The sequence below is a fragment of the Lactuca saligna genome, chromosome 9 (assembly GCF_052625555.1).
Source record: "Lactuca saligna cultivar CGN05327 chromosome 9, ASM5262555v1, whole genome shotgun sequence".
In the NCBI taxonomy this organism is placed as follows: Eukaryota; Viridiplantae; Streptophyta; class Magnoliopsida; order Asterales; family Asteraceae; genus Lactuca; species Lactuca saligna.
The window spans coordinates 13433989-13460567 of record NC_136425.1 but is presented as its reverse complement, the minus strand read 5'-3'; the positions used below and the strand labels follow the sequence as shown (position 1 = coordinate 13460567).

Sequence of the window (26579 nt, the reverse complement as noted above, 5' to 3'; positions counted from 1 at the left end):
CTTCTTTCTGTTTCATTCTTCTTTCCCTGTCAATAATAATGGCAGCGAACTATGGTCATCGGATTAGAGATACTAATTACCAAAATTACTTGCAGCAATTGTAATAACAATAATGGAAGCAGCTATAAATCTTGGAGTTTATTTCTACCGATTAAACGTATAAAGTATAGCCGGTTCTTCTACAGATTTCGTCTGCCGCCTTCAATCAAGGTATTTTTTTTTTCGTCTGCCGATTCTTTTGTCTGCCGCCTTCAATCAAGGTAGGTTCACAGCTTTTCTTGAAATAATAATTTAAATAGCTTTGTTCAATCAAAAGCTATTTTTGATGTTAGGCTTGATTTTGATGTTCAATTTTGATGTCATATGATCGAATGTTGATGAAATTTTGAAGTTATATGTTCAATTTTGATGTCATATGATCGAACGTTGATGAAAATTTGAAGTTATATGTTCAATTTTGATGGTAGACTTGATTATGTTTAAGGAATATGATGAAATTCTGATGTAATATGTTCAATTTTAATGTTATATGATCGAATGTTGATGTTGGATTTTTAATATGCATTATTTTTGTTGTTGTTATCATGAAATATCTATATTTGTGTTTGATGTTATAGTGAAATCATATATATTCTTGCTTAAATCATGAAATATCCATTAGTTTTATTGAATTTTACACTTGTTTTGTTGAAATAGTTGTTGATGATGTGCATTAGTTATATTGTTGTTATCATGAAATATCCATATTTGTGTTTGATATTACAGTGAAATCATATATATTCTTGCTTATATCATGAAATTGTACACTTGTGTTGTTGAAATAGTTGTTGACAAGGTGCTTTTATGTTGCTTAAATTGTTGTTGAAAATGTGTTTTTGCAATGTTTAACTTCTTGTTAAAACATGCATTTTTTTGTTGAATTGATCAAAGAAATGGGAGAAAAGGAGGATAGGATTAGCTGGAAGGTTGAAGGTGTAGAAAAAACGTTTCTAGAAGCTTGTTTACGTGAAGTTACGGTGAATGGGCGGGAAGGGAGTAGTTTGAAATCATTATCTTGGAGGAATGTAGCTGAAACATTAAAAATTGAACACAACTTTATTGGGACCAAAAACAAATGAAGAACCGCTATGACTATCTAAAATCAAAGTTTGGTGCTTTTTTGAAGTTAAAAAACAAAACCGGCAACGTGTACAATTTAACAACCAATACCTTCAACCTTTCCAAAGAAGAATGGGAACTAGAATCGAAGGTATTTTTTAGTTATAAAAAACATATTATCATATTTAAGTAATAAAATATTTTTTCCAAACAGTCAAACAAACATGTGGATTCTTTGAGACGCACGCCACTACCCTACCCCGACCTTTGCACACAGTTGTTTGAAGGCGCAACTGCGACAGGCATAAATAGTTGGGGGCCAACTTCTACCCTTCCCCGTCCTAGTCAAGAGTCAAGCCACTATAGTTTGCATGACTTTGATGACATCGATTGCACTCAACAAGAAACTGTAGGTCTCAGTGACGAGTCATCCGCTCAATCAAAAAAGCAAAAGACTACAGATACGGCAAAAAGTCAAAATAAAAGTAAAGATAAGGGTAAAAATGCATCCAATTCAAGATTGCTTGAAATCGGTGAAGATATTGCCACGGTTGCTAAAATATTTGTGGAAAAGCATTCTTCTTCAAATTTTGATGCGTGTATGGAAAAATTGGAGAAGTTAGGATGGGGAATATTTGATCCAAGATACACTATTGTTGTTGCTCGTTTTGGTGAAGGTGCGGATAAGAGGCAAGTGTGGTTAACCATTGATCCAGCTATTTGTGAGAATTGGGTCAAGACTGTTGGAACACATTATGGAATGTTTCGCTAAGAAGATTTTTTGAATGTTTTGATGGTTTTTTTTGGATAACTTGATGTTTGGTTTGAACTAGATGGTTTTTTTTTTTTTTTTTTTTTGATTACTTGATGTTTGGTTTGAACTAGATGGTTTTTTTTTTTTTGGATTACTTGATGTTTGGTTTGAACTAGATGGTTTTTTTTGGATTACTTGACGTTTTGGATTACTTGATGTTTTGCATTGCGAGATTTTTATACGATATGAATGACTTGATGTTTTGGATGAATTTTTATGTTATATGTTGTTAATATAATTGTTATGTATTTTCAAAATAACAGATTGTTTATGGATTCGGATGAAGAACATTTCTTATCGCGAGAACATATAAGAACAAATTTGAAAAACATTATTTTTTTAATTAAAATTATAAAATAATATTCATATAAATCAAAAAATAATTACAAACAATTAAAAAACTCACTAACTAACACCACTCACCACTCAACCAACACCACCCACCACCACCACGCGTCACCACCACCCATCACTAACCACCACCACCGACTATCACCCACCCACCACCACCACTCACCAACATTTCTTATCGCGAGAACATATAAGAACAAATTTGAAAAACATAATTTTTTTTAATTAAAATTATAAAATAATATTCATATAAATCAAAAAATAATTACAAACAATTAAAAAACTCACTAACTAACACCACTCACCACTCAACCAACACCACCCACCACCACCACGCGTCACCACCACCCATCACTAACCACCACCACCGACTACCACCCACCACCTCCGCCACCACTATCAGCACCCACCACCATCACCACCTAACCACTACCACCCGCCACGACCACCCACCTCCACTACTATTCACCACCGCTCGCCACCACCAACAACAACCACTACCTACCACCCATCACCACCACCTGTCACCACCCACCACCACCAACCGCTACCTACCACCTATAACTACCCAGCACCCACCACCACCCACCCACCACAACCAACCACCACCCGCCACCACCACCCATCACTACCCACCACCACCAACCACCACCCATCACTACCCACCACCACCCGCCACCATCACCCATCACTACCCACCACCCACCACCATCACCACCAACTACCACCCACCACCCACCACCCACCACCAACCACCACCCACTACCACCACCACCACCCGCCACCACCATCACCACCCAACCACCACCACCCATCACCACCGCGTACCACCACCACCCACCACTACCTACCACCCATCACCACTACTACCCACCACCACCACCCATCACTAACCACCACCAACAACAACCACCCATTACTACCTACCACCACCAACCACCACTCACCACCATCATCACCATCCAACTACCACCACCCGCCACCACCACCCATCACCACTCACCACCACCCCATACCCCCCACCATAACCACCACCACCACCCATCACTATCCACCACCACCAACCACTACCTACCAACCATCACTATCCACCACCCACTACCACCCGCCAACAACACCACCCAGCACCCACCCACCACAACCATCACCACCACCCGTCACCATCCATCCAGCACCACTCGCCACGACCACCCACCTCCACCACCGATACCCACCACCCACCAAAACCATCACTCGTCACTATCACCACCACTTGCAACCACCCACCCACCCACCACCCATCACCACACACCACCACCACCCTGCCTCCACCACCCGTCGCCACCACCCCCACCTTCACCTACAAAGATTTGTTATTGTGTTTTTTATTCATTAGGTTTTCTCTTTATATAATCACATGTGATTATATGTATCGAGTCACATATGATTATATGTTATTAAATACATATAATAACATGTGATTAAATACACGTGAAAAAACTAGTGAATCGAGAATGCAAAAATGAATATTCTCTACGTAAATCATATGTGATCAGATACATATAACTACATGTGATTATATGTATTTAATAAAATATTATCAAGCTGACTCTGAGGTGGCTGAGGATATTTAGAATAATCTTTTTGAAACATATAATAAGTCAGATGGTTCAATTGTGTTTATTATACATCAACAGATCAATTCTCTTAAATGAAATGGGGTTTCCTTGTTACATTATTTTAATAAATTTGATTCCTAGTGAAAGGAATTTGATGGTCTTACTAGCTTGACTGAGTGTACTTGTGAGGCTTCTGTCAAACTAAAAGATCATTCTAATCTCATGAAACTTATGTAGTTTTTATATGGACTTGATGAAACCTATAGTCAAGTAAAGAGTCATATTTTACTAATGAGACCTTTACCTAATGTTAAAATTGCTTTTTCTGTTGTTTCAAGGGAAGAATCTCTTTAAAGAAATGGTTCTTTGTCTTCTCTTCAGTCTTCATAGTCCTTAACTAAGTCTCAGTCTACTGCCTTTAACATTAGATTTAATAACAGATCAAGTTCTAATAACTCTAATAAAAATAAAAATCAACATGTTCAGTGTAAGAATTGTGGAATTAAGGGTCATTCAATAGACAAATGTTATAAGCTAATTGGTTATCCTAAGGATTTCAAGCCAAGGAATGAGTCTAATAATCAAAATAGTTTTAATAAGAATTTTTCGGTCAATTCCTCTACTACTACCTTAGGTAGTACAATTACTTATAGTGTCTCTAATTCTTGTGGAGAATCAGAATTCCATCAGCTCACTAAGGAGCAATACTTCAAATTTTTACAACTCATTGGTGATAGACAAGTTAATGAGGAAGCACCTGGTAGTGCTAATATGGCAGGTACTTGCTTGTTTCAAGCTTTTAACTCATCTGTTAATTATCAAAAATGGATTGTTGACTCAGGAGCTAATCAACATATGATTGCTTCTGAGTCTCTTCTTTATGACACTGTGGATGTATCTAAGCTTGATCTTCTTGTTAGTCATCCTAATGGTACTTCAGCTAAAATTGAAAAAATTGGCAATATAAATTTGTCTAATTCTTTAACTCTTTTTGATGTTTTTGTTGTTTCTGATTTTAATGTTAACCTGTTGTCTGTTCATAAAGTCTGTAAAGACATTAATTATGATGTTGTTTTTAATGAACATAGTTGTAAAATTCAGGGTTTACAATCAAAGGAGATGGTGGGGAATGGTAGAGAATCTAGGGGTCTCTATTACATTAATAGTGTACCTTCAGGTAATTCTTGTAGTATTAATCACTCTGCTTTTATTTGTTGTGTGTCCAAATTAACTTGGCTTAATAGACTTGGTCATCCTTCTGATCAAGCTCTAAGGTCTTTAAAAACTAAACTTAACTTTAGTAATGAAACTCTTCCACCTTGTAATGTATGTCATAAAGCTAAGCAAACTAGAGAATCTTTTCCTGTTAGTCAACAACTTGGTGAGTTAGTTCATTTTGATGTTTGTGGACCTTATAGAGTGACAACCACAAAAGGATTTAGATATTTTATAGCCATTGTTGATGATTATTCTAGAGCCACATGGGTTTATTTGTTAAAATCAAAAGATGAAGTTTATGGTTGTGTTCTTATTTTCTTTAATATTTTACTTAATCAGTTTGGAGTTAAAATTAGAACTATTAAGTCAGATAATGGAACTGAGTTTTTGAATTATAGAATGACACAATTAATGGATTCAAAAGGTATTTTGCATCAAACATCTTGTGTTCACACTCCACAACAAAATGGAGTTGTTGAAAGAAAACATAAACATATTTTAAATGTTGCTAGATCTTTGATGTTTCAATCTGGTTTACCTCTAAAATATTGGGGAGAAGCAATTTCAACTTCTGTAATTTTTATTAATAGAACTCCTACATCTGTTTTAAATGGAGCTTCTCCTTATGAACTCGTTTATAATAACATTCATGTTTTTGATAAACATAGAGTCTTTGGTTGTTTGTGTTTTGCAACTAGGCTGAACAACTCTGATAAGTTTTCTAAAAGAGCTGATAAATGCATATGTCTTGGTTATGCTTTTGATACAAAAGGTTATAAGGTTTTAAGTCCTGATTCAAATCTTGTTTTTGTTTCCAGGGATATAAAGTTTTATGAATTTGTGTTTCCTTTCAACCTAAAAGTATTCATCTTTGACAGATAAATCGGATGTCATTTTAGATGATCTATTTTCCTCTGATGAGTCAATGCCTTCTAGTACGTTACTAGATAATACTAATTTAGAGAATTTGAGAAGTACCCATCAGTTGGATGGTGCTAGTGTAGACCAGGACTTGGATGAGAACTTTCCCTCTAATGTCAGCAACTAGACTGGTGAGGCACATGTGCTTTCATCTGGTGTGGTGTTTCCAAGTTCCTCTACTAATAGCTGAAAGTAGGTTGCTACTTCTTTCCCCTTTTCAAATAATAAGCATCAAAGTCAAGTATAATAAAGCAAAGGGATAGTCTAAAACTTGATGAACTTTTGCAGGTGAATCGATGGCTTTGGCTGTAAAGAATAAATTGTTACAATCAAGAGCAAACAAACAAATTCTGGTGGTGGCATCAGAGTAGGCTCCTCCACCTTCTCAAACAGAAGCTCCAATCAGGAGAGTAATAATAATATGAGCAGCACTGTTGTTGTTCAGAATAATATCCAATTTAAGATTAGCCATAGCAATGTCATTTGCACTTAAGACTAAAAACAAACCAGAAATAAAATAATAATCACAATCATGGGATTTAAGGTAACTGCAGCTTCATTTGTCATACTCTTTGTTCATCTTAGTTGCTTAATGGATATGTAATCTTGGATATCAACACATAATCATGGAACACAAGTCAACTTAAAAGTCAAAACCAACAGAAATGGATACTTTGACTAATTGATGATGTGCCACCCTCTTAATATTCTTATGCATTTGGGATAGAGATGTCAATTCAAGGATACGAAGAGCAATCAGGACAAGTTATAAGTTATGTTGCTGGTCTTCCCTTAACAATCAAAGTTTTGGGATCCTTTCTTTGTGGTAAAAGTGAGCTTGAATGGATAGATGTCATGGAAAGACTAAAAGCAATTTCATTAATGGAAACTCTGGAAAAATTAGAACTAAGTTATATCAATTTAGAGGAGGATTACAAAGAAATATTGCATGCATATTGGAAGGTGAGCAAAAACACTTAGTAATTGAAGCACTTGAAAGTTGTGGAAATAGGTAGGAATATTGTCCATCGTTTGCACCTGGATAAGCCTAGTGAACATAGCAGACTGTGGATTGACATGGAAATTGAAGATATATTGGCTAATGACTTGGTAAGGATCAAGTCAATCTTTAAGTTGGAGAAAACTAACACATTTTCATTTGTTAGGACACAAATTAATCTCATTGTGGTTGCTCTTGCATTACAGGGTACTGAAGCAACAAGATATATACAATTCAGCACACGGGAACTCAATCCGGGAATTATCATGAAAGGCCTTAGAAAGATGAAGGAACTTAGATATCTTTGCATGTCTCTCAAAGATTCTTTCTGGAATTGGAAATGTGATGAATTATCCCATACTTTCCTAATGCTTTAAGAATCTTGTGGTGGGACTATTACCCTTTTAGGTCATTACCCGAAACATTTCAAGAAAATAATCTTGTTACACTTAATATGGAATACAAGCCGAATTGTACAAATTTTTTTTTTTTTTTTTTTTTTTTTTGGGGGGGGGGGGGGGGGGGGGGGAGAGAGAAAGAAAAGTATAATTATGGTTGATTGATTGTTTTGCTTAATTCATTTCGTCCATGACTTTGTTATCACACCAATATTTATCTTCCTTTTACGCTTATTCCAGGTTCTTAACAAGCTCAGATTTATTGACCTCGGGTATTCAAAGCTAAGGACCCTTGAACTTGGGATTGCTCCAAAGAGACTTTGTCTCTTTTAGGATGTGTTGATTTGGTAGAATTTCAATTATTAAAAGGTACTTTCTCCTTGATATCACCATACTTTGATTTGGGATTTGAAACTGGTATGGCAGTATTTTACTTGTTCAGACAAAAATCAATAATTAAATTTAAAAAGAATATAAGAGCCATAATTTCGTGTAGCGGCTTATTCATGGTTTGAGTTAATTTTGGAGCTAAAATCAAACATGACTTGCATATCCCAAATATGACAATCATTTTTTATGCATTATACAATGTCAAATTTCAAGAATCAGATGCAAAAATCCTATTAGCACATGTGGATTTATTGCAAATTGAGTATATATAGGGTTGTAAACGACCTGAACGTTCAACGAATTGTTCGTGAATTGTTTCGTTTATTTAATAAATGAACGAACATGAACAAAAATTCTCGTTCGTTTAGTTAAACGAACAAACATGAACAATGCTCACGTTCGTTCAAATATGTTTGTGAACGTTCATTGATATTGTTCGTTTACGTTTGCTTATGTTCGTTCATAGAAGTTTCGTTTATCTTTATATATGTTTAATTGTGTTTGATTACATTACTATATTATATGTTCATATATGTTTTTTTATCTTTGTTCGTTTATGTTCGTTTAGCATGTTCACGAACATGAACAATGTAATTTGTTAAACGAACGAACATGAACAAGAAAACTCGTTCATTTAACCGTTCGTGTTCGTTCATTTATTCGGTTAACTTAAACGAGCAAACATGAACAAACCCCATTCGTGTTGGTTTGGTTCGTTTAGAGCCCCAAGTATATAAGTAAAAATGAAAAGAACTAATACATAGCAAATACTCCTATATATGACTTAGCGATTTGTTCAAATCAGCTAAAGACAAAGTCTTTATAGCCATTAAAGACTTACAATTCCCTCCCTAAACTGCACAACGGTTTACTTTGGCATTTCAACTAAGAAAACGTTAGGGCTTGGGGAAGGGGAAGGCATGTAAGCATGAAATCCTAAGTTTTTTATGTCAACATTTGGGCATTTTTTTGGTCTGTATCAAATGCTAATTCCTTTAACCATATATATTTGTTATGATTTTTCAGGTGTGTGAGACGCACTAAATGTTAAATATGAAAGGAATGGAACTTCATCACCAGATTGTTGCAATATTACAGCTTGGACCGCTGGGGTGTGTTAAAAAAATATTTTATAGACTTTTTTTATTTAGTTTAATGTATACTAGGGCCTTGATGTAATATGTTGTCTCTGATCAAAAACAAATATAATAAAAATTAATGTGCAATTTTTTTTTCTTTGTGGTTTGATCAAAAGCTAAATAAACAAGAATGCAAATCATTGTAGCTTTAACTAATTGGTGTACAAGAAGACATCAACTTCTGTATATCAACTGATGATGCATCATTAATTCTATCGTTTCCTTAGAACAAAGGAACTTACACACAAGAATGCATAGTATAAGCAGGTATGATGAAAGTGAAACCTATGAACACTATGTGCTTTGCTCCAGTAATTAAGCAAAGTGGAAAAGAAAAAAAGAAAAAAAAAAAAAAAAAGCAAAAGCCACACCAACGAAGACATCTTGTGATGATCTTAACATTTAGGCAGATCGGAAGGAGGAGGCAGCAACGTCTCTGATTCCCCAACTCCGTTTTCAACTATGAAAGCCATTGCAAAACCCCAAGCCAAATGAGTATCTATGTGACAGTGCATCAGCCAAACTCCTGTAAAGATCCCAGTATTAGCTCCATACATGTTTTTAATTAATTCTAAAAATCATAATCATTCAGAAGAGAAATATTGTGTTTTTCCAACTAAAGATTCATATATTCATGTGGGTTTCATTTACCTGGGTTATCAGCTACGAATCTGATGACAGCCCATCCTCCAACTGGTACGTCAATTGTATTCCTTTGTGGCGGATCAACAAGATTGAAGTTGGCAGTATCTCTGGAAGGATTAAAATTACCAAAACCCTGACCAACGATGTAGAAATGGTATCCATGGAGATGAACAGGATGATCTTCCGTTGAGAAAATTGAAGTATCTTGCAGCACAATCTGCACATTAGCCCCGAATTTGAGCTTGTAAAGCTTCGTCCCCTTAACCGGTTGCCACAGCCCACGAGGGACATTACCGGTGTAATCAAATTGCAAAGGTGGAACACGCGGAAAGTCTGGTGTGTAGATGTTTGGAATCTTCTGTGTGTAAGCTTGGAGTAAAGACACCCGATTCGGAAGCACAAATGATACGTTATTCATGCTAGCACCAAAGCGTGTGTTATTAGGCCCTTGGCATCTAGGTCCAGGAGTACAGTTAAAGAACCCAAACCCCATCGTGAAAAACAAGTTTTCATCGATCTTAGTTGGAACCATTACTTTTCCAGGACTCTTTATTTGGTTGGAGAAAGCAGTGACTGTGTTTGTATCATTGTAAGCCGGAAGTTGAGGTAAAATCGGCTGTGAATTAGCAGATTTGTACTCCAAGATGGCAGTGGCTGTTGTATTATCAAACGGAGCGTTTCTAGCACTTGCGTAAGCTCGTGAAGCCATGTAGTAGCGCCCAGGCTGCTGATCTGCGGTCAAAAGGACGTCCGTGGTTTGACCGGGGCCAACCATGATTACATTCGTTGTAAACTGTTTGGTGTAAACAGCATCAGTGGCAACCACGGTTAGTTTGTGGTTAGCGACGCTGAAGAAGAGTTGTTGATTGAGTGCAGCATTGATGACCCTCAGAAGAACTGTGTCGCCTTTGTTGACAGTTAGTTTGGTAGTGCTTTGGCTTGAACATCGGAAAAGATCGCCAGGTTGTCCGTTAATGGTGAGAGCATCTGATATGTTTGGAGCTGCACCAGAGAACAACGCTTGTCGGAGGACACTGATGACCTTTCTATCCCACCATTCACCTGTTTCATCGTCAACAATGAACAAAGTTAAAAACAGTTCGGTTGAATCAGAAAATTGCGTAAATCGCAAAGCCCAAAGGACATGAATTTTACGTACTTAGAAGAACAGGAAACTCGATTGTGGGTTTTGGGAAGGGGTATGAAGAACCCGACTTTGGACGAATCACAAGTGCACCATAGACTGTAGCTCGTAGCCACCTGCTATGAGCGTGCCACCACAATGTTCCCTCTTGATCGGTTATGGTGAACCTGTATGTGTAGCTTCCTCCGGGTCGGATTGGACATTGGGTCACAAATTCAGGCCCATCAGCCCATGGGTTTCTCAGTTGACGCAATCCATGCCTGAAAACAACGAACCATTTGATTAGAGTCTCAAAAGCAAAATAAATTAATTAATGATGAAGAATAATTAACACGTAAATGATAAGAGTAAAAATACTTACCAATGGATGGTGACATTGTAAGGAGCAGCATTGGTGACTTTGATAGCAAGACTGTCTCCATTCTGTACGTCTATTGTGGGGCCGGGGAATTGTCCGTTGACTGTAACTATTCTATGGTTTCTGCATAGCCTTGTTGCTGCTTGTTCTTGAACCTGTTCGTGAAAATCAAAGTAATTACGATCATAATCAACTGTTGAAATTAACATGAATATTAGTTATAATAAAAGGTATATGAAGACGATGGATGGTGCACTGTATAATATAAGAGCGTACTTTGAACTCATAGTTATGTGTTTCTGCGAATATTGTAGTAAAAGCAAGAGAAAGCAGAAGGCTCAGAAGGAGGCTGGATCGAGATATCGACATCATGGGATCTTGTGTTGAGGTTTTGAGCTTGTTTCTGAACACTTCTGAGTGAAGAAGTGTGAAGGTTAATCTGTGTGTTTAGATGACAATGAGGGGTGGGTTTATATACAGAGTGTGTGATGGGGTCAGGTTGATTTTGGGTCAATTGTGAAGTTGGAATCAAAGGAAACTTAGATGATTTTGGTGCAACCACTTAGCACTAGCCTTATTTTTTTAACATGAAGCAGGAGACTTTTTTTTGTATGGTAGTGATGGGGACCTTGCACATGGTTATCCTGATCCGGGTTAAACCGGTTGAACCACACCAAGTTGGTATTTTCTAAAAATGAAACCAAACTGAAAATTTGCATCCAGAATTAGATTTTGGTATTTTGCCAATTTTCGGTGTTTCTCTTTTTTTGTTGGTTTTCTAATTGCACAAAGTAACAAAAGCAGCAATCGAATAAATAGAATTGTTTAAATCAAAGCAAAGAAGAGATTTGCTGAATTTCACAAGGTATAATAGCAAAAAGCGTCGATAAACATTGACTAAATCGGAATGCAATGGAGTCCATCCAGCATGTGCTTTTGGCTACCAACAAGTAACATGACTGAATGGTTAAAGCTCGTCCTAAAAATAACTTAAAAGATTTGAAGTTCTACTTCGATTTTTCTTTATTGTTTAATACAGGTTATAAGAAAGAGGATAAAAGTTTCCAACTTTCACGTTTTGGTCTATAAAAAAAATGGTTTAAACTTTGGGCAGGTCATAGGTGTCCATGGGGTTGGACCCCAGTGACTCTCATTGTTTAGTTATAATTGAATTATGGTTAGGGTTTGGTGCATTTCCTCATATGGTTGGTTGACTTGCTTCAACTTCTCAACAAAAAAGAAAATCTGCCTCCCCCTTACTATTATTAATAAATTTGATTTGATGTTAGGTTCAATAAAATTATAAGAATTCCATTAGCATCGTTTATATCTGATGTCACAAAAAGCAGAAAGCTTTCTTTGATATAAAAAATCTTAAAGCCTGATATAATGTTACACCCAGCAAGATGACATGTATAATTAAAATTTAAAATAAATAAATAAAAATATTTTAGCGACACTTTGAGCTTCCTATGCAACAGCCTTTTGGGTTGATTGATATAGTGTTTATGGTACACTTACTGAGAAACAATTGGGGTCCTTTTTTGGCAATGACAGAGAAGTTAAATTAAAAATGCTCATTAATCTAACCAAAGAAGGGTTTTGGTGTAACCACTAACTATTGCTTACTTTTCTAGCATTTTATGAGATTAATGACACCTCCAAACTATCTTTTACCCAAATTAAAACAAAAAACACAAACACCATTTATATAACAAATAGTCCAATCTCGAAAAGCAAAACGCCATCAATTTACAAAAAAAAAAAAAAAAAAAAAAAAAAAAAAAAAAAAAACAACTCAACAAATGAAACTTTGCATAGTGGAATGGGAGTTGTAGAAACTTTGCATAGGATTCAAGTAAGGATTTGAGCTCAGAGGAGTCTTTGGGATCAAAACCATTAATGTCGGAATTGGAATTGACTTTTACTGATGATGAAGCACATTGTATTGATAGATATATCAAACATGGAAGTAGTGATCTTTTCTCGATTGTTCTTCTCACCTTTGATTCTGTTTGTTCTTCACATCCAATGACTTGTACCTAAAAAGGATAAAATCAAGTGACTAGTACGCATATAACTGATGTACATAATTAATAACAGGATTTTTCATTTTTGACATTCTTTTCTAGATATCCGAATGAAAACAAACTAACAGTAGTTCCTTCGAGCAAGAACAAGAGTTAGAATTACTCTTCAGTCTTGATAATTCAACATGGGAAAAACACAAAATGAAAACAAAATTAAAGATGAATGCATACCTGCTTCATTTGTGTTTGTTGACTTCAAGAAACATCACCTTGTGGAGGCAACCGTTTTCGTTTCTTCTTCTCGTAGCTGATCCCTCTTGCTTTTGATTGCGAATCACGAACCTCTCGAAGGTAAAGCCTCACGGCTCCAGCCCCAAAAGGGTTCGTCTTATATGAACCACCGTTCTCCTCATAAGCCGCCCTAAGACGGCCAATCAAAGAATCCACACTACCCCAAGCTTGTCGCAGTGGACAAGGACAAGGGTCTGGCGTTGTCGTATGCCCATAAAACGGACATGTCAAGTTATGAACCTTGGTCTTTCCAAACTGGTCAAGGTAAGAAAGGAATCCAAGCACATTTGCACTACTGCATTGTGAAACAGAGAGTGGTGGATGCTGGTTTTTCAGGTACTCGCAGAAGATGTTCCAGTCCCGGCGTTTCTGGTTCTCGTAGCGGCTAGGGGTGGTGGCCACTGCTGGAGACGAGGAGGAGGAGCCAGGTGCAACAGTGGAGATGCTACCGGAATCTTGGGGACTGTTGCTAGAACTTTCTGAGGAAGGATCCATTCAGGTTAGGGTTTTTTAGTTCCTGATCCTTAGGGTTTTGGTAAATTTTGATACTTTCGGGAAGACTGATGTATGCCTCTTTCTCTTTCTTCTTTTTCGGTATCTTTTAAATGATAACACACAGTCGGAAGCCGGAAATTGATTGCTTGGATTCAACAACAACAACAAACCTAAAAAAAGAGCAGGACAAAACAGAATACAACGTCGATTTCAGGTTTGGAGCATAAAATACAACACAGCACCCTAAAATTGATTGCTTGGATTCAACCTGCAAGAAAGCGAACAACTTACGACGAGGAGGGATCGTGGGAATTTGGGGAAGTTATAGAGAAAACTTCTGGAAAATAGAAAGAAAAACTGGGTTTTCTTTGTTTAAGAGTTATTGATCTAACTGAAGCCGTGGGAGGTGGGGCCGGCTGTGAAAACAAGAGGAGGATCAAAACTATTGTAGCTAGGGCCGTTAATCGGTCAACTCAATCGGGTTTCGGGTTAAACGGATCAGATTAATCAGATTTCTTCTTAAAAGGATTTGATCCTAAACCCGACCCTATTAAAGTTCGGGGTAGAGTTAGTCGGGTTTCGGGTTAATCGGGTTTAAATAGAAATAAAATAATATTTGTTTATTTTAACAAATAACTTACAAGGACCTAAAATGTAACGTTTTAAAAAGTAAACTGTTTGTACATAAAATGAATTTAAAAACTGAAAAAACCTTGGGTTCATAAACTTGCTTAACTTACATATACAGAATTTTTGTTACCTTTAGTATAACTATCAATTAGTTCCTTATATACGTCTATTATATTAAACCAATATAATTTACCTTTTAATACACCTTAATATGAAAAGATCCAATATGTATCCTTCTAGAAAATATAACGTAAGATTAGTAAATGTAAAATAAACCAAACGTATATGCATAATAATTTTCTTATTTCAAAGAACATGTATTGGTACTTCACATGTGGGGGATACAATATGTAAAAAAAATTATAGTATGCCCCTTATTCGGGTTAATCGGGTTAACCCACAACCCGATTTTATTTCAAAAACCAACCCTAAATGCAATTCGGGTATGTCGGGTTAGCCCGAATGACCCGATTTAGAATTTTGATCCTATTAAACCCGACCCTAAGTACCTTATTCGGGTTCGGGTTCGGGTCGAGTCGGGTTAATCGGGTTCGGGTTTTTTTGAGACCCCTGTAGCCAATTTTCTTAAGTACAAATTATTGAAATCCTTTACAAGATTTTGTCTTTGTTCCTTAATATTTTTTTTGGATTCTGATTTGTTGTGTTTTTCGTCTATATGAAAAGACTATAATACTTTATGAGTTTCTTTTTAAATTATTTTATTGCTTTGTATTTGTTTATAACTTAAAGAAAAAAGATAAAATATTAGTCATTTTTCTGGTAAGCTCTCTGGTGAGAGACTTCAGGGTGTTTGGAATTATTTTTTAAATTTAAAAGTTCTTTTTATAAAAGTTTTTTAAAAAAAAAAAATACAAAGCTGTTTTTAAAAAACATTTGGATGAAATTTCTTTACTTTTGAATGTCTTTTACCTTTTAAAATGTCAAAAGTTACAAAAAAAAAAAAAAAAAGATACAAAGAACTTTTTGGTTTGAAAAACTTTTTTTTTTCTTCTTGGCAAAAAATTATTTTGAAAAGTTCTTTTCTAATTCCCAAACATCTTTTGAATTTTTTTACTTTTTACAGAAAAACACTTTTCATTTTTCGTTTTTTGTTTTCCCTTTTTGATTTTCGTTTCCCGTTTTCATTTTTCATTGAAATTTTTTGAAAACGCATTTAGTTAAATTTATTCATTTTTCATTTTCAGTTTTAGAAAATTAGAAAACGTGTTTAGATGTGTATTTTTCTATCGATTTTCATTTTTAGAAAACGGTAGCGGTGGTAGGGTATGGGTGGGGGCGGTGACGGTAGCGGGTCGGCGGCGGTGGTGGTGATGACATGCGATGGTGGTGGCGGCGGCAATTGTATCAGTGGTGGTGATGTCGGCGGCAACGATGATGGTGGTGCTAGTGACGGGTTAGTGGTGGTGGTGGTGGTGGTGATGGTGGATCGGTGATTGCTGTGGTGGGGGTAGGTGTAGGTTTGTGTGTAGGGGGTGTGTGTGTTTGTGAGGGTGGGGGTGGGGGTAGGTGTGTGTTTGTGTGTGTGTGGGTAGGTATGTATGTGTGTGTGTTTGTGGGTGGGTGTGTGGGGGGGTGGGTATGTATATGTGTGTGTGTTTGTGGGTGGATATGTATGTGTATGTGTATGTGTGTGTGCGTGTTTGTGGGTGGGTGTGTGTATGGGTATGTATGTGTGTATGTGTTTGTGGGTGGGTGGGTGGGTGGGTGTGTGTGTGGGTGAGTATGTATGTGTGTGTGCGGGTTGGTGTGTGTGTGTGTATGTGCGGGTGGGTGTGTGTGTGGGTGGGTATGTATGTGTGTGTGTTTGTGGATGGGTGTGTGTGGGGTGGGTATGTATGTATGCGTGTGTGGGTTGGTGTGTGTGTGTGTTAGTTGGTATGTATGTGTGTGTGTGTGTGTGTTTGTGGGTTGGTGTGTGTGTGAGGGTGGGTATGTATATGTGTGTGTGGGTGGGGGTGTTAAGGTGAGGGTAGGTAGAGGTGGATGGGGTGAAGTGGGTGTGTGTTTATAGAAAAAATTTGGAATTAGAAAAATGTGGAAAACAATGATTATCAGTTTTCCAAAAATTTCCGACTTCTTTGTAATTTTAGAAAACGGAAAAATTTCATTTTCCGTGAAAAATTTAGAAAAATAGACGAACTAAACGCGTTTTCAAAATTCTCATTTTTCTTGGAAAAATTTTCCGGAAAACAGCTCATTTTTCCGCAACTAAACGCACCTAAAAGTCCCAAATACCATTTTCCTGCTTCATCTACACTTACCTAATCTCGTTGCCCTTCCACAGTATCACAACTGGCGAGTCGTCCGGTGAAACACACCACTGAAAACAGCAGTACATCAAACCATTGTGAAGCCATCAATTTTGAAATCATGTTTCATCACCACCGAAAACAACATCCACTGTTGCCTGAAGATCTACCTGTGATGACTAGATTTGAGATTTAATCGGAAGCTCATTGATGGTTAATCACCACCACTTGATGCTTATCTTTGGTTAATCTGGAACTCAAAGTCGTATGAGGTTCATTAATTTCGTCACTAAACAACGAGATATGATTTAATTTCACTTGAACTCAAATTCGCATGCACCTCCGGTTCACCCATGGACAAAGCAAGAATCACCACTTCCTAAAGCATCACCGTAATCAGCAAGAAATTATTGCACCATCTTTCAATTTTGAATTTTGCAGTCTCGATCTCCCATGGTTCTCGCATCCACCTCCTCTTTCTCCCTCTCTCTTGTATCGGTTTTGATTTTTTTTCAGCCATTATCGCCCCAACATCGATTTTTAATTTTATGGTAGGTTGTTTATTTGTGTTGGAAACTCAACAAATTTTGAAAAAAAAAAGGTTGAAATTTGGGGCTTTCTACCCTAAAGAAGGAGGCTAACAAGAACCAAAACTAAGGCTCGATGTTGGTTGGAAATCGGAATATGATTGTTGTACAAAAACTTTGTTGATTTTAGGTTCTTAATGGTGTTTTCAGTTGTTGGTGGTTTCAGATGGCTAGAGTGGGTGGTGGTGAGGTGGATTTGATCTCAGGAGGATAGAGAAAGTAAGTATAAGGGAAGAGATGATGGGTGAGGGACCTATTTTTTTATTTTTATTTAGAACAAGTTAATAAAAACACTGAAATATAAATATTAAAGGCATTATAGTCATTTCTTATTGGGCAGAGACTTAGAAGTAATAAAACCAAAACTTTTTTTTTTTGAAAGAGCAATAAAACCAAAACTTAAGAATGATCCAAGTGTAAAACAAAAGATAGAGACCAAATACGAAATTTTGGTAAACCATAAGGATGATTCTAGTAATTTGTTCTAAAATATATTATTTTTAAGGACGTTATGAATTAATAGAGTATAAAAATGTCTATTTTATTTTTTTAACATGAAGCATGAGATTATCTTTCGTATAGTAGAGATGCGGACCCGGCACATGATTATCTTGGTCAGGGTTAAATCGGTTTAACCACACCAAGTTAACCCAACCATCAATATCTTTTGTTAGAGAGACTAGGTAAGTATAATTCGGTTCAATTTGGTTTTTTTCTAAAACCGATATCAAACCGAAAAAATTTAGTTCGATCTCAGAAAATCTTTTTCCAAGTAATAGAAGCAGCAATCGAATACATCACACAGAGAAAATATTTGTTGAATTCCACCAAAAAAAAACACATTATCTAAATCGGAATGCAATGGAGTCTATTGGGTCTAGTGCGGTCTAATTCCAATTTCGTTTATTTTGTTAATGATAAAAAATCATTAACAAAAAGTGAGGAAATGACTAACAATGACAAAAGGTGAACAATCGATCCACTCCAAGACCAGTGCGGTCCGGTCCGGTCCAAAAATAAGTTTAGCTTGTTTTGAAGGTTTTGGTTACCAACAAATAACATGAAGGAATGGTAGGTGAGGCCCGTATGCTTAGGATAGAGTGAATGAGACCTGGTGGAATAGGTTGTTTGAAAGTAATTTACCACTTTTGCAAGTAATTAATTTACCACTTTTCGATTCCAAAATTCATGGAATTTCGATCAAGTTGTTTGAAATCGACGAACTAACGTTGGTGATTTGTTCCGACTGATAGTGAACTTTTGTGATTGTAATCATTTTGAATTTTCATCATCTGTGAAAAGTCAGTGAAGTATCCAAAGGCAAATAGTCAAAATTGATTTCCTAAATAGTCAAAATTAGCTTCCAGATTCACTGTAAATGTTTTGTGCTCAAGTACGTGTAATTAAGCAATGATATTTTGTGATTATGGAATATTGTGGAATATTGTTAATGGCTATTGTAAATTCAAAATGGTCCGATGCAAAATCAAATGAGGAAATTTTCAAAGGAAGAAGTTAAAGTGAATTTGTTTGTTAAGGTGGCAAAGAAGTCGCGGGCTGGCCCCTTCGTTTCTTCAAAAATGACCAAACAGACCCGACAAGTTTGTTCACTTAAAAGGCACGGAAAAAACTTTAAGAACTAAAAAGGTAAAGTCAAAATACATAGTATGACCATTGCATCATTTTCCCTTGCTATAATGGTAGTTTCTTCGTGTTTAAAAGAATAAAGATATAGCCTTCTTGTTTATGGTAAGGGCTCTTTTTTGGCAAAGATAAGTTAGATTAAAAATGTTCATTAATCTAACCAAAAGAGGGTTTTGGTGTAACCATTAATTATTGCCATTTTTCTATTGAAAACTTTATTCATAATTTTGACCCCTCCAAAACTACCTTTTCCCAAACAATTAAAACAAAAAAATACAAACACCATTTATATAACAAAAAATCCAATCTCCGAAAGCAAAACGCCATCGATTTACAAAAAATAAAATGTGTTTCCAAAATTTCTGCTCATACAAAAAAGCTTTATAAAAAAAAATACCCTAAAAAAAACAAAACAGCTCAACAAATGAAACACTAAGTGTACAAATAACCTCATGGACTCACTCACCAAATCTTATTATATTTGAAGTTTCAGTCCCTGCAAAACCTTTATTTTTGAATCACAAACATTAAGAAAGTCGGTCAAAGCGGTTCCCTGAGCCGTCACCATCTTCCTCGCCACATCAGCCGCCTTCCACGACTTAACCGCATGGCAAATCCTTTCACCAACCTCCAAATCATCAACCGAAGAAACCAAATTTTCAAGAATCTTAACAACTTTTCCGGGCCCGGGCCCACCATCAACACAACTAATAGACAAAAGTAAAATGTCAATGTCCCCATCAACCGACTTATTGATTTGTTCTTTCAACCATTTAGAAACTTGATCGATCGTGTTATTTAGTGATACAATTGAATTTTTTATTGAGCTTGAGAGTTGGGTGTTTGACTGATCGGAGGTCCCACCACCACCACCGCCTTTCTTCTTCTTTTTACCGGATGGAAGAGCTGACCGGACACATGACTGGATGATGAGACCGTGCCACGTCAGCGGCTCCGTCACTAACTGGACAAGAATGGAAAGGTCGGTTCCCGGGAAAGATACTAACGGTTTTGCAGTTTTTATCTTTGAAGAAACGGATTGTTGTAGTAATGAACATAAAAGTTCCCAATTCATTGGAATTGTGATTCCGTTGGAATTCAGATTCCAGGCGTTTAAACACACAGCAAAGTTCATCCAGTCAATCAGATTTGGAGAAAAAACCTCCAAAGGTTTTTGACCGGATGCAACACTCGTAACAAGCTCCACTGCATCATGGAATGGGAGTTGTAGAATTTTTGCATAGGATTCCAGCAAGGATTTGAGCTCTGTGGAGGCTTTGGGATCAAAGCCATTAATGTCGGAATTGGAATTGACTTTTACTGATGATGAAGCACATTGGATTGATAGATGGATCATACGTGGAAGTAGTGATCTTTTCTCGATTGTTCTTGTCACCTTTGATTCCGTTTCTTTAACATCATTCTGCTGCAAAAGAGGATCAAGGAATTGGAATTTGAAATATTTAATGATTCCGAAACAGAGGTAAAGATCGAATATTATATAAAAAATAAAAAGTGAATAATATGTGAACATTCATACCAAGGTTTCTCTAGGATAATTTGACATGCTTTCATAAGGTCCTGTAAGGAGAAAATGAAATGATAAAAAAAAGTAATAAACAAATGTGATGGGGTCCAGAAAAAATAGGCTCACCTGAAAGGTAATTTTTGTCGTAAGATGGGGTCCACCAAGGACGTAATTGTAAATCTTCATTGAAGGTCAATTTCTTGGACTGAATCTCATTTGAAACATCAAGAAAGTCGCTTCCAAAATTCAAGCTTTCAAGTACAGACTAATAGAAAAAATTGTCATTTTAACATTGCCACATGAAACATAGACAGACCATGAAAAGTAGGGGTAATTAGGTAAATACCACTGCTTCTTCAATACTATTTGCATTTCGTTTTAAATTCAGGATTGATCCTTCAATCTTGGCTGTTAAGTACTGACTTGAACGTTGCAATCTCTCTTTAAATTGAACGAATTCAATTACCTATAAAAGATTTTAATCCATAAATAATATGAAGAGATAATATTGAGGGAATATAAAAACATATAACATACTTTTGAGTAATTTCGATGCCGATATGCAAGAAAAGTAAGATCTGCAGATTCCTTGAAGTGTTCATCCATGAACCTTGAGTAACCCTTTAAAAGATCACTAGTATCTACCAATAATGGAGATGTCAACATTTGGGGTAAAATGTGATGGGAGACTGTTTCCAAAAGGATGTTCTTCACATCCAATGACTTGTACCTAAAAAGGACAAAATCGTCAATTCAAATGTGTATTGAAACACACATATGATTCTAAATTATATTACCGTTCATATGCTAACGGAAGAGCATTCCAATAAGAGTACAGGTGTAGCAACAAAATCTTGTATTGCCAAACATATCTGCCAAAAAAAACATGGATATTTAATAAGGGAAAGAAGAACTGGAAGGGCAAAAGTGGAAGAAAAGAAGAAAAGTAGAAGAAACAAGAACCTGCGGACTGTCATCCCAAGCTCCAACACCATAATAGCTTCCAATAAGTAGCCAATATGTTTTGTACGCCAAAATAACTACAACAAGAAAGCAAGAGATTAAAGTTTCAATATAAATAAATAAATAAATAAATTATTATTATATTTCATTAAGCAGTATATTTTATACCTGAACCAGTACATTGCATGTCATAGATAGAAACTCTTCACCAAACATACTCTCTTGTACATCCGAGTCCTTTGAAAGAGGAAGATTCTGACAATACATTTCTGTCATTTCTACTGCAAACCCCACAAGATCTGTGTGGAAAAGGGTAGGAATGTAAATTACTAAACTTTATGAAAGATATTAAAAAATTTACAAAAGATTTACCTCCTTCGGGAAGTGGGAACAAGTCACCAATCAGTTCTCTTATTTTGAAAAGTGTTATATGTTGTCCAAGAACATTTTTTGATGACGTGGCGGAAGAAGCAATGCCTTTAGCCAGCTTTTCTAGCAACTGGTTTTTTTTATCACCGGGTAGAACTTGAAGGAAGACTGCCACGTCAGCTGAGAAGCAAGCTAAATGTCCAAATCTGTTGAAAGAGAAAAAGCTTTAGAAAATACTGTTTTGCCCTCAAAGACTATAGTATAACAATACCTGGAGAAGAATAGAATAATGTCCTCCATGAGTTTGTCATAACTACCCTTTCCAAATATTATTTTCCTCCTCTCAATTTCAAGATTTGCCAAGTCTGGATTTCTTATAGAATCACTACCTGCTTCTGCTTTTAGCTTTTCTACAAACTCAGAGGCCCTTGATATACGTGAATCAAACTGCACATAATTTTTGAGAGACATAAGCTTCAAGGGCTTAAAGGGAAATAGATGTAAGGAAGGAAGGACACAGTCATACCACATCATCTGACAGGTGTCGGTGGTTGCAGTCAATGGATGTTGACACGTGGATTGAAGGGGTATTAGTCCCACTGGGGAAAATACAGTCATCTTCCAGCAAGCAACCAAGATAATGAAGAAAACATTCCCAATCATCAGGGCTTCAAATAAATAAATAAATAATTAGTGATAAATAATGAGTCACTGAAAGTGGATGGAAGATGAAGACATACCACAATGTCAAGACTTTTTGGAAAATATCTGCAGCTCCACCATAATCACCTGCCCGAGCAAGAAGCCTCCCCTGTCAACTTGTAAGTTAAAGAGCACAAGTATATAAGATATGCAAACAAACTATGCATTGCAAAGACAATACAAATACACAGCACTTATAAGAATTTGTAAAGTATCTGCAGCTCCACCATAAGCAGTATTTTTTGTTAGTGGCTATAAATTCAGTTCCAGAGCTATGTGTAATGTGTGCAAAGATTAGGTGCGATTTTTTAAGTCTAGGATTGTGGAAGAAACTAACATCTCTATGTCAGATTAAGTGATTAACATTCCAAAATCAAGGTAAGAGCTTCTATTCATCTTCTTGCTGTTTAAATGCAATTAGGGTTTGTGAAATTTGGGTTTTTTGAGTCAATGAGTCGGATGATGATGTAACCCAAAATACATGTTAAGATAATGGTTTATTAACCTAAAGAAACTAAGAAAATGCTAAAATCAAGCATTTATTTCCACATATTGAGTATAATTTGGTTTTGAATATCCAAATTAGGAGACTGTAGGTGAATTTGCTTGGGTTGAAGTAATAAAAATATTAAACCCACTATAGAATAATATTTGACTGTTGAATCTTGAGTAGTTGAGTAGATTATTCAAGTGAAATTCAACTAACAAAGTCTAAGATCATGGTGTTGCAGAATAAATAAAACCATATAGAAACATAGGCCTCATTTTCTTCTGTTTTATGTCTCTCCTTGTTTATGTTTTCAAAAAAGTGTGAAACCATTTACGTCTACAGATTACCTAAATGAGTTATCACTTACCAGTATATTGTTAACGTCGATTATAAATAGTAAACTTGAATTTGATGTTTTAAATGTTTGTGTAACTAGTTTAGGAATGAAAACATGGGACCAGTTGACCTTTATGTCATTGATGTTTAAAGCCCAATACAAAACAGTTCTTATCCTTCTTTAGTTTTCATCTTGCTATTTAAAAACATGTAATATTGTCAAATGCATTTAGATAGTGTAAATTGTTCACTTGAGTTCAATTAACAAATGCAAGTGAAATCAATGAAATAAAAAGGTGGCATGAAATGATAAAGAAGCAGATAGTACCTGTATCCGTAGTTTATCAACTTCAATCATTATAAGTGATCCTAAGTTCCCTGAAAGAACTTCTGTAGCATCCCCATATTTGGCTTGCTGTTCCAATAGAGAAATATATACACTAAGAGCTGCAACCAATACAATTCATTCAGATGATAGAACATTGTGCATGAATAAAATCTATCCTTTTATATAATTATTAATCAAAAAGAAATCAAACCCGCACCTTCAGGCTCATGCAAGCTATGAGAAGCAATGTGTTTTTTAAGCAAACCTTCTGCTAATTGCAAAAGTTTCTCTCCTCCATTCCCACAAAAAACCTGTAACTGAATGCTACAGACTGCCCACAGCAAGAACCTCTCTTCACCAGCAATTTTATACATTTTAATGGCTATCTACAAAATAAAACAAAAACATGTCACATAAATGTCACAAGAAACTATAAATTTGACAAAATAATTCTGGATATCATCAACCTGTTGCTGCTTCACAAAAGAATATTCACGAACATAGCAATTGAAGAGTCCCATCATCAGTTCCAAATTGTTTGGAAACTTTCCACATGCGTACTCATAACAACTAGTAGCCATGTCCACTGATGATGTAAATAGAATATATATGTTTGTAAGTAGAAAAAGATTATAAGAAATTACATAGATAGAGAGAGCATTTAGAAATACTAACGATGATCTAGCCGTTGAAAAACAATCTGCAATGTGCTTAGTGTGAGATCATCAATCAAGATCAAATCGTTCTTATATAAAAGCTCTTTAGCATTGATGCAGACAGATAGTGCTTCCTCCAATTTTCCCATTCTTTCCAATATGAGAGCCTTAAGTGCCTGCATTGCATTAAAATAAGAAATAGAACAATGAATCACAGTTCTTCTTCGAAAATCAGACCAATGAAGAACACAAATATATTAGGATGACTATGTTAAGGTATAGAAAATAACACTTCAAAAAGAACATGAGTTTCAGATCTTTTCTCAACTTCTCTTGCAGGACTCCCCTCATTTTATATGTTGAATTATAAAAGAAGAGTTCTTAAATTTGTGTAGTGGATATCCAAAAAGTTCATCTGAAATTTATATGTATCCAGGGTGGAGTATGGGGCAAATAAACCCTTAAAGATGGCTAGTTGATACACCTAATTCTTAATCGGTTATATAAGACTGCTGTGAACTATCATGAAGCCGCATTCATTAAACAGAATGTCTGAACTCGTCGTTCTAATAAGAAAAAGAATTCCTAAGTCCTGGCGAGAATAACCAAACTGTTGACGGCTTGAGTGCAAGATCAGTCAATTAAATCAGACCAATTCTTTTCTTACAGAAATACTGTAAGATATTGACGAACTCATCCTTATTGAAACCCACTCGAAAAGAAGGGAATCAGACAGCAGACTTACGAGAGCGTAGGAAGAGTTGGGATATTTGGAGAGCAAAGTCGTAGATAGCTTGAGAGCATTTTTAAACTGTCGAGAGTCGATTGCGTCCCAAACAGGCCGGACACGCCGTTCCGGTATGCCGCCGGCCATCCCGAATTTCGACGCCATTATAGAGTTCTTAGGGTTTTTGGCAACGGCGAGAAAACGCGACTGTAAAGGGTAGGGAAGGTAGAAGACGTTTTTTTCTTAAACGAGAGATAACGGAGTTGAAAACGGGAATACACGCAAACAGGAGTTAGGGTTGTTTGGACGTGCACATCATCACAGGAATCAGAATCAAAATCCATAACAGTTAGGTTTAACTTGAGTGTATTCCCGTTTTCAACTCCAAGCATATTAATTATAAGAAATATTATCATAATTAAATATAAAATTCATTAATAATCTCCATAATTAATGTATTTTATATTTAATTATGGTAATATTTTTTATAATTAATACTTCTTATATATGCTCTTAGATATATATTAGAAAATCCTTAAATAAAAATTATTGAAAATATTTTTAACTGCTTTTAATATTAAAAATCATATATTATTTTTTATCTTTTAATTTCCTCATAAGATTATGAATTTGGATTTAATAGTTAGACTAGATGGAGTGGTGTCACATTTCTCGGTTTCTCGCAGTCCACATAATAACCACTTCAAAAGTTTGTTATTTACAGGGCATGAATTATCACGTTTGTCATGTTAAAAAAATTGAAATTGAATTTATATAAAAAAAAACAATTTAATCAAATTATTTTAATAAAAACTTAAATTTCATTGATCTGAAAAGAAATCATAACACGTTCAAAAAAACATAACACGCTTAAAATTAAAATAACGCACAAGACAATTAGAAATTAAAACACACAAGACAACTAAAAATTAAAACACACAACTACACAAGCCACTAGAAATTATAAGACAATGAGCTTAATGGTGACGTCATTTGTCGCACCGCCTCCCAATTTGTTAAAGCTCAACAAGCCAGAGAGGTTTGTTAGTTTCTTTACGGAAAGTCTCAAAAGCATTAACTAACAAAATATTTTCATTTTCACCATGCTCGATAATAGGGTATAGGGTCTGACACTACACATATACCCTTAAAAGTACCAAACCATGAAAAAGGTATCGAACCAATAGGAACAACGGCTAAAGCGATACAAGTTGTATAAGGATAAGTGATTGACAAATCCTTATACTTACGAGGAAACAATTGTTTAAACGATTGCCAAGTACATCAACGTGTACCTACGAGTATCTAATCATAAATGTGACAAGATTGTGAACCTGTTCTGTAACATCCCAAAAATATGACCCAAAATTTTCATTATTAATTTAAATAAAACAATATTCCAAAACATCATCAATACAATCCAAGTGAAACTAAGTGTATCAACATCATATTAATCAGA

At 35.7% G+C, this 26579-nt stretch overlaps 3 protein-coding genes across 5 annotated transcripts; all 3 read right to left on the bottom strand.

The window, feature by feature from the left end:
• Positions 1–9048: 9048 nt before the first annotated feature.
• LOC145014659 (laccase-12-like) lies at positions 9049–11509 on the bottom strand. Its single transcript, XM_078973092.1, has 5 exons — positions 11351–11509; positions 11078–11229; positions 10732–10976; positions 9579–10634; positions 9049–9453 (listed from the first exon to the last, which is right to left on the bottom strand). The coding sequence occupies exons 1-5, from the start codon at positions 11444–11446 to the stop codon at positions 9323–9325; spliced, it is 1680 nt and encodes a 559-aa protein (XP_078829218.1). The 5' UTR covers positions 11447–11509; the 3' UTR covers positions 9049–9322.
• Positions 11510–12756: 1247 nt separating this feature from the next.
• Positions 12757–14364, bottom strand: LOC145014661 (protein LIGHT-DEPENDENT SHORT HYPOCOTYLS 3-like). 2 transcript variants are annotated; one of them, XM_078973094.1, is made up of 3 exons: positions 14159–14364; positions 13336–14060; positions 12757–13116 (listed from the first exon to the last, which is right to left on the bottom strand). In XM_078973094.1, exon 2 carries the CDS (start codon positions 13888–13890, stop codon positions 13360–13362), a length of 531 nt encoding a protein of 176 aa, XP_078829220.1. In that variant the 5' UTR covers positions 13891–14060; positions 14159–14364; the 3' UTR covers positions 12757–13116; positions 13336–13359. The 2 variants fall into 2 exon arrangements, with proteins under 2 accessions (XP_078829220.1, XP_078829221.1); XM_078973095.1 differs by having other exon boundaries at positions 14182–14364.
• A 4917-nt stretch (positions 14365–19281) lies between these two features.
• LOC145014656 (Tetratricopeptide repeat (TPR)-like superfamily protein) lies at positions 19282–25439 on the bottom strand. Of its 2 annotated transcripts, none has more exons than XM_078973089.1 (17): positions 25139–25439; positions 24413–24569; positions 24205–24323; positions 23955–24123; positions 23738–23856; positions 22622–22692; positions 22408–22549; positions 22153–22328; positions 21885–22087; positions 21681–21811; positions 21513–21589; positions 21347–21421; positions 21087–21279; positions 20896–21015; positions 20676–20814; positions 20562–20602; positions 19282–20444 (listed from the first exon to the last, which is right to left on the bottom strand). In XM_078973089.1, exons 1-17 carry the CDS (start codon positions 25283–25285, stop codon positions 19497–19499), a joined length of 3027 nt encoding a protein of 1008 aa, XP_078829215.1. In that variant the 5' UTR covers positions 25286–25439; the 3' UTR covers positions 19282–19496. The 2 variants fall into 2 exon arrangements, with proteins under 2 accessions (XP_078829215.1, XP_078829214.1); XM_078973088.1 differs by having other exon boundaries at positions 19282–20447; positions 25139–25438.
• Positions 25440–26579: the final 1140 nt, after the last annotated feature.

Coding starts and splice junctions, on each gene's coding strand:
- LOC145014659 (XM_078973092.1), bottom strand. CDS start 11,446: ATGATGTCGATATCTCGATCCAGCCTCCTTCTGAGCCTTCTGCTTTCT. Junction 10,977..11,077: donor TACAATGTCACCATCCATTG/GTAAGTATTTTT, acceptor CGTTGTTTTCAG/GCATGGATTGCGTCAACTGA. Junction 10,635..10,731: donor CGAGTTTCCTGTTCTTCTAA/GTACGTAAAATT, acceptor ACGATGAAACAG/GTGAATGGTGGGATAGAAAG.
- LOC145014661 (XM_078973094.1), bottom strand. CDS start 13,890: ATGGATCCTTCCTCAGAAAGTTCTAGCAACAGTCCCCAAGATTCCGGT.
- LOC145014656 (XM_078973088.1), bottom strand. CDS start 25,285: ATGGCGTCGAAATTCGGGATGGCCGGCGGCATACCGGAACGGCGTGTC. Junction 24,124..24,204: donor CTTTTGTGAAGCAGCAACAG/GTTGATGATATC, acceptor TTTATTTTGTAG/ATAGCCATTAAAATGTATAA. Junction 21,812..21,884: donor GTTCCCACTTCCCGAAGGAG/GTAAATCTTTTG, acceptor TTTTCCACACAG/ATCTTGTGGGGTTTGCAGTA.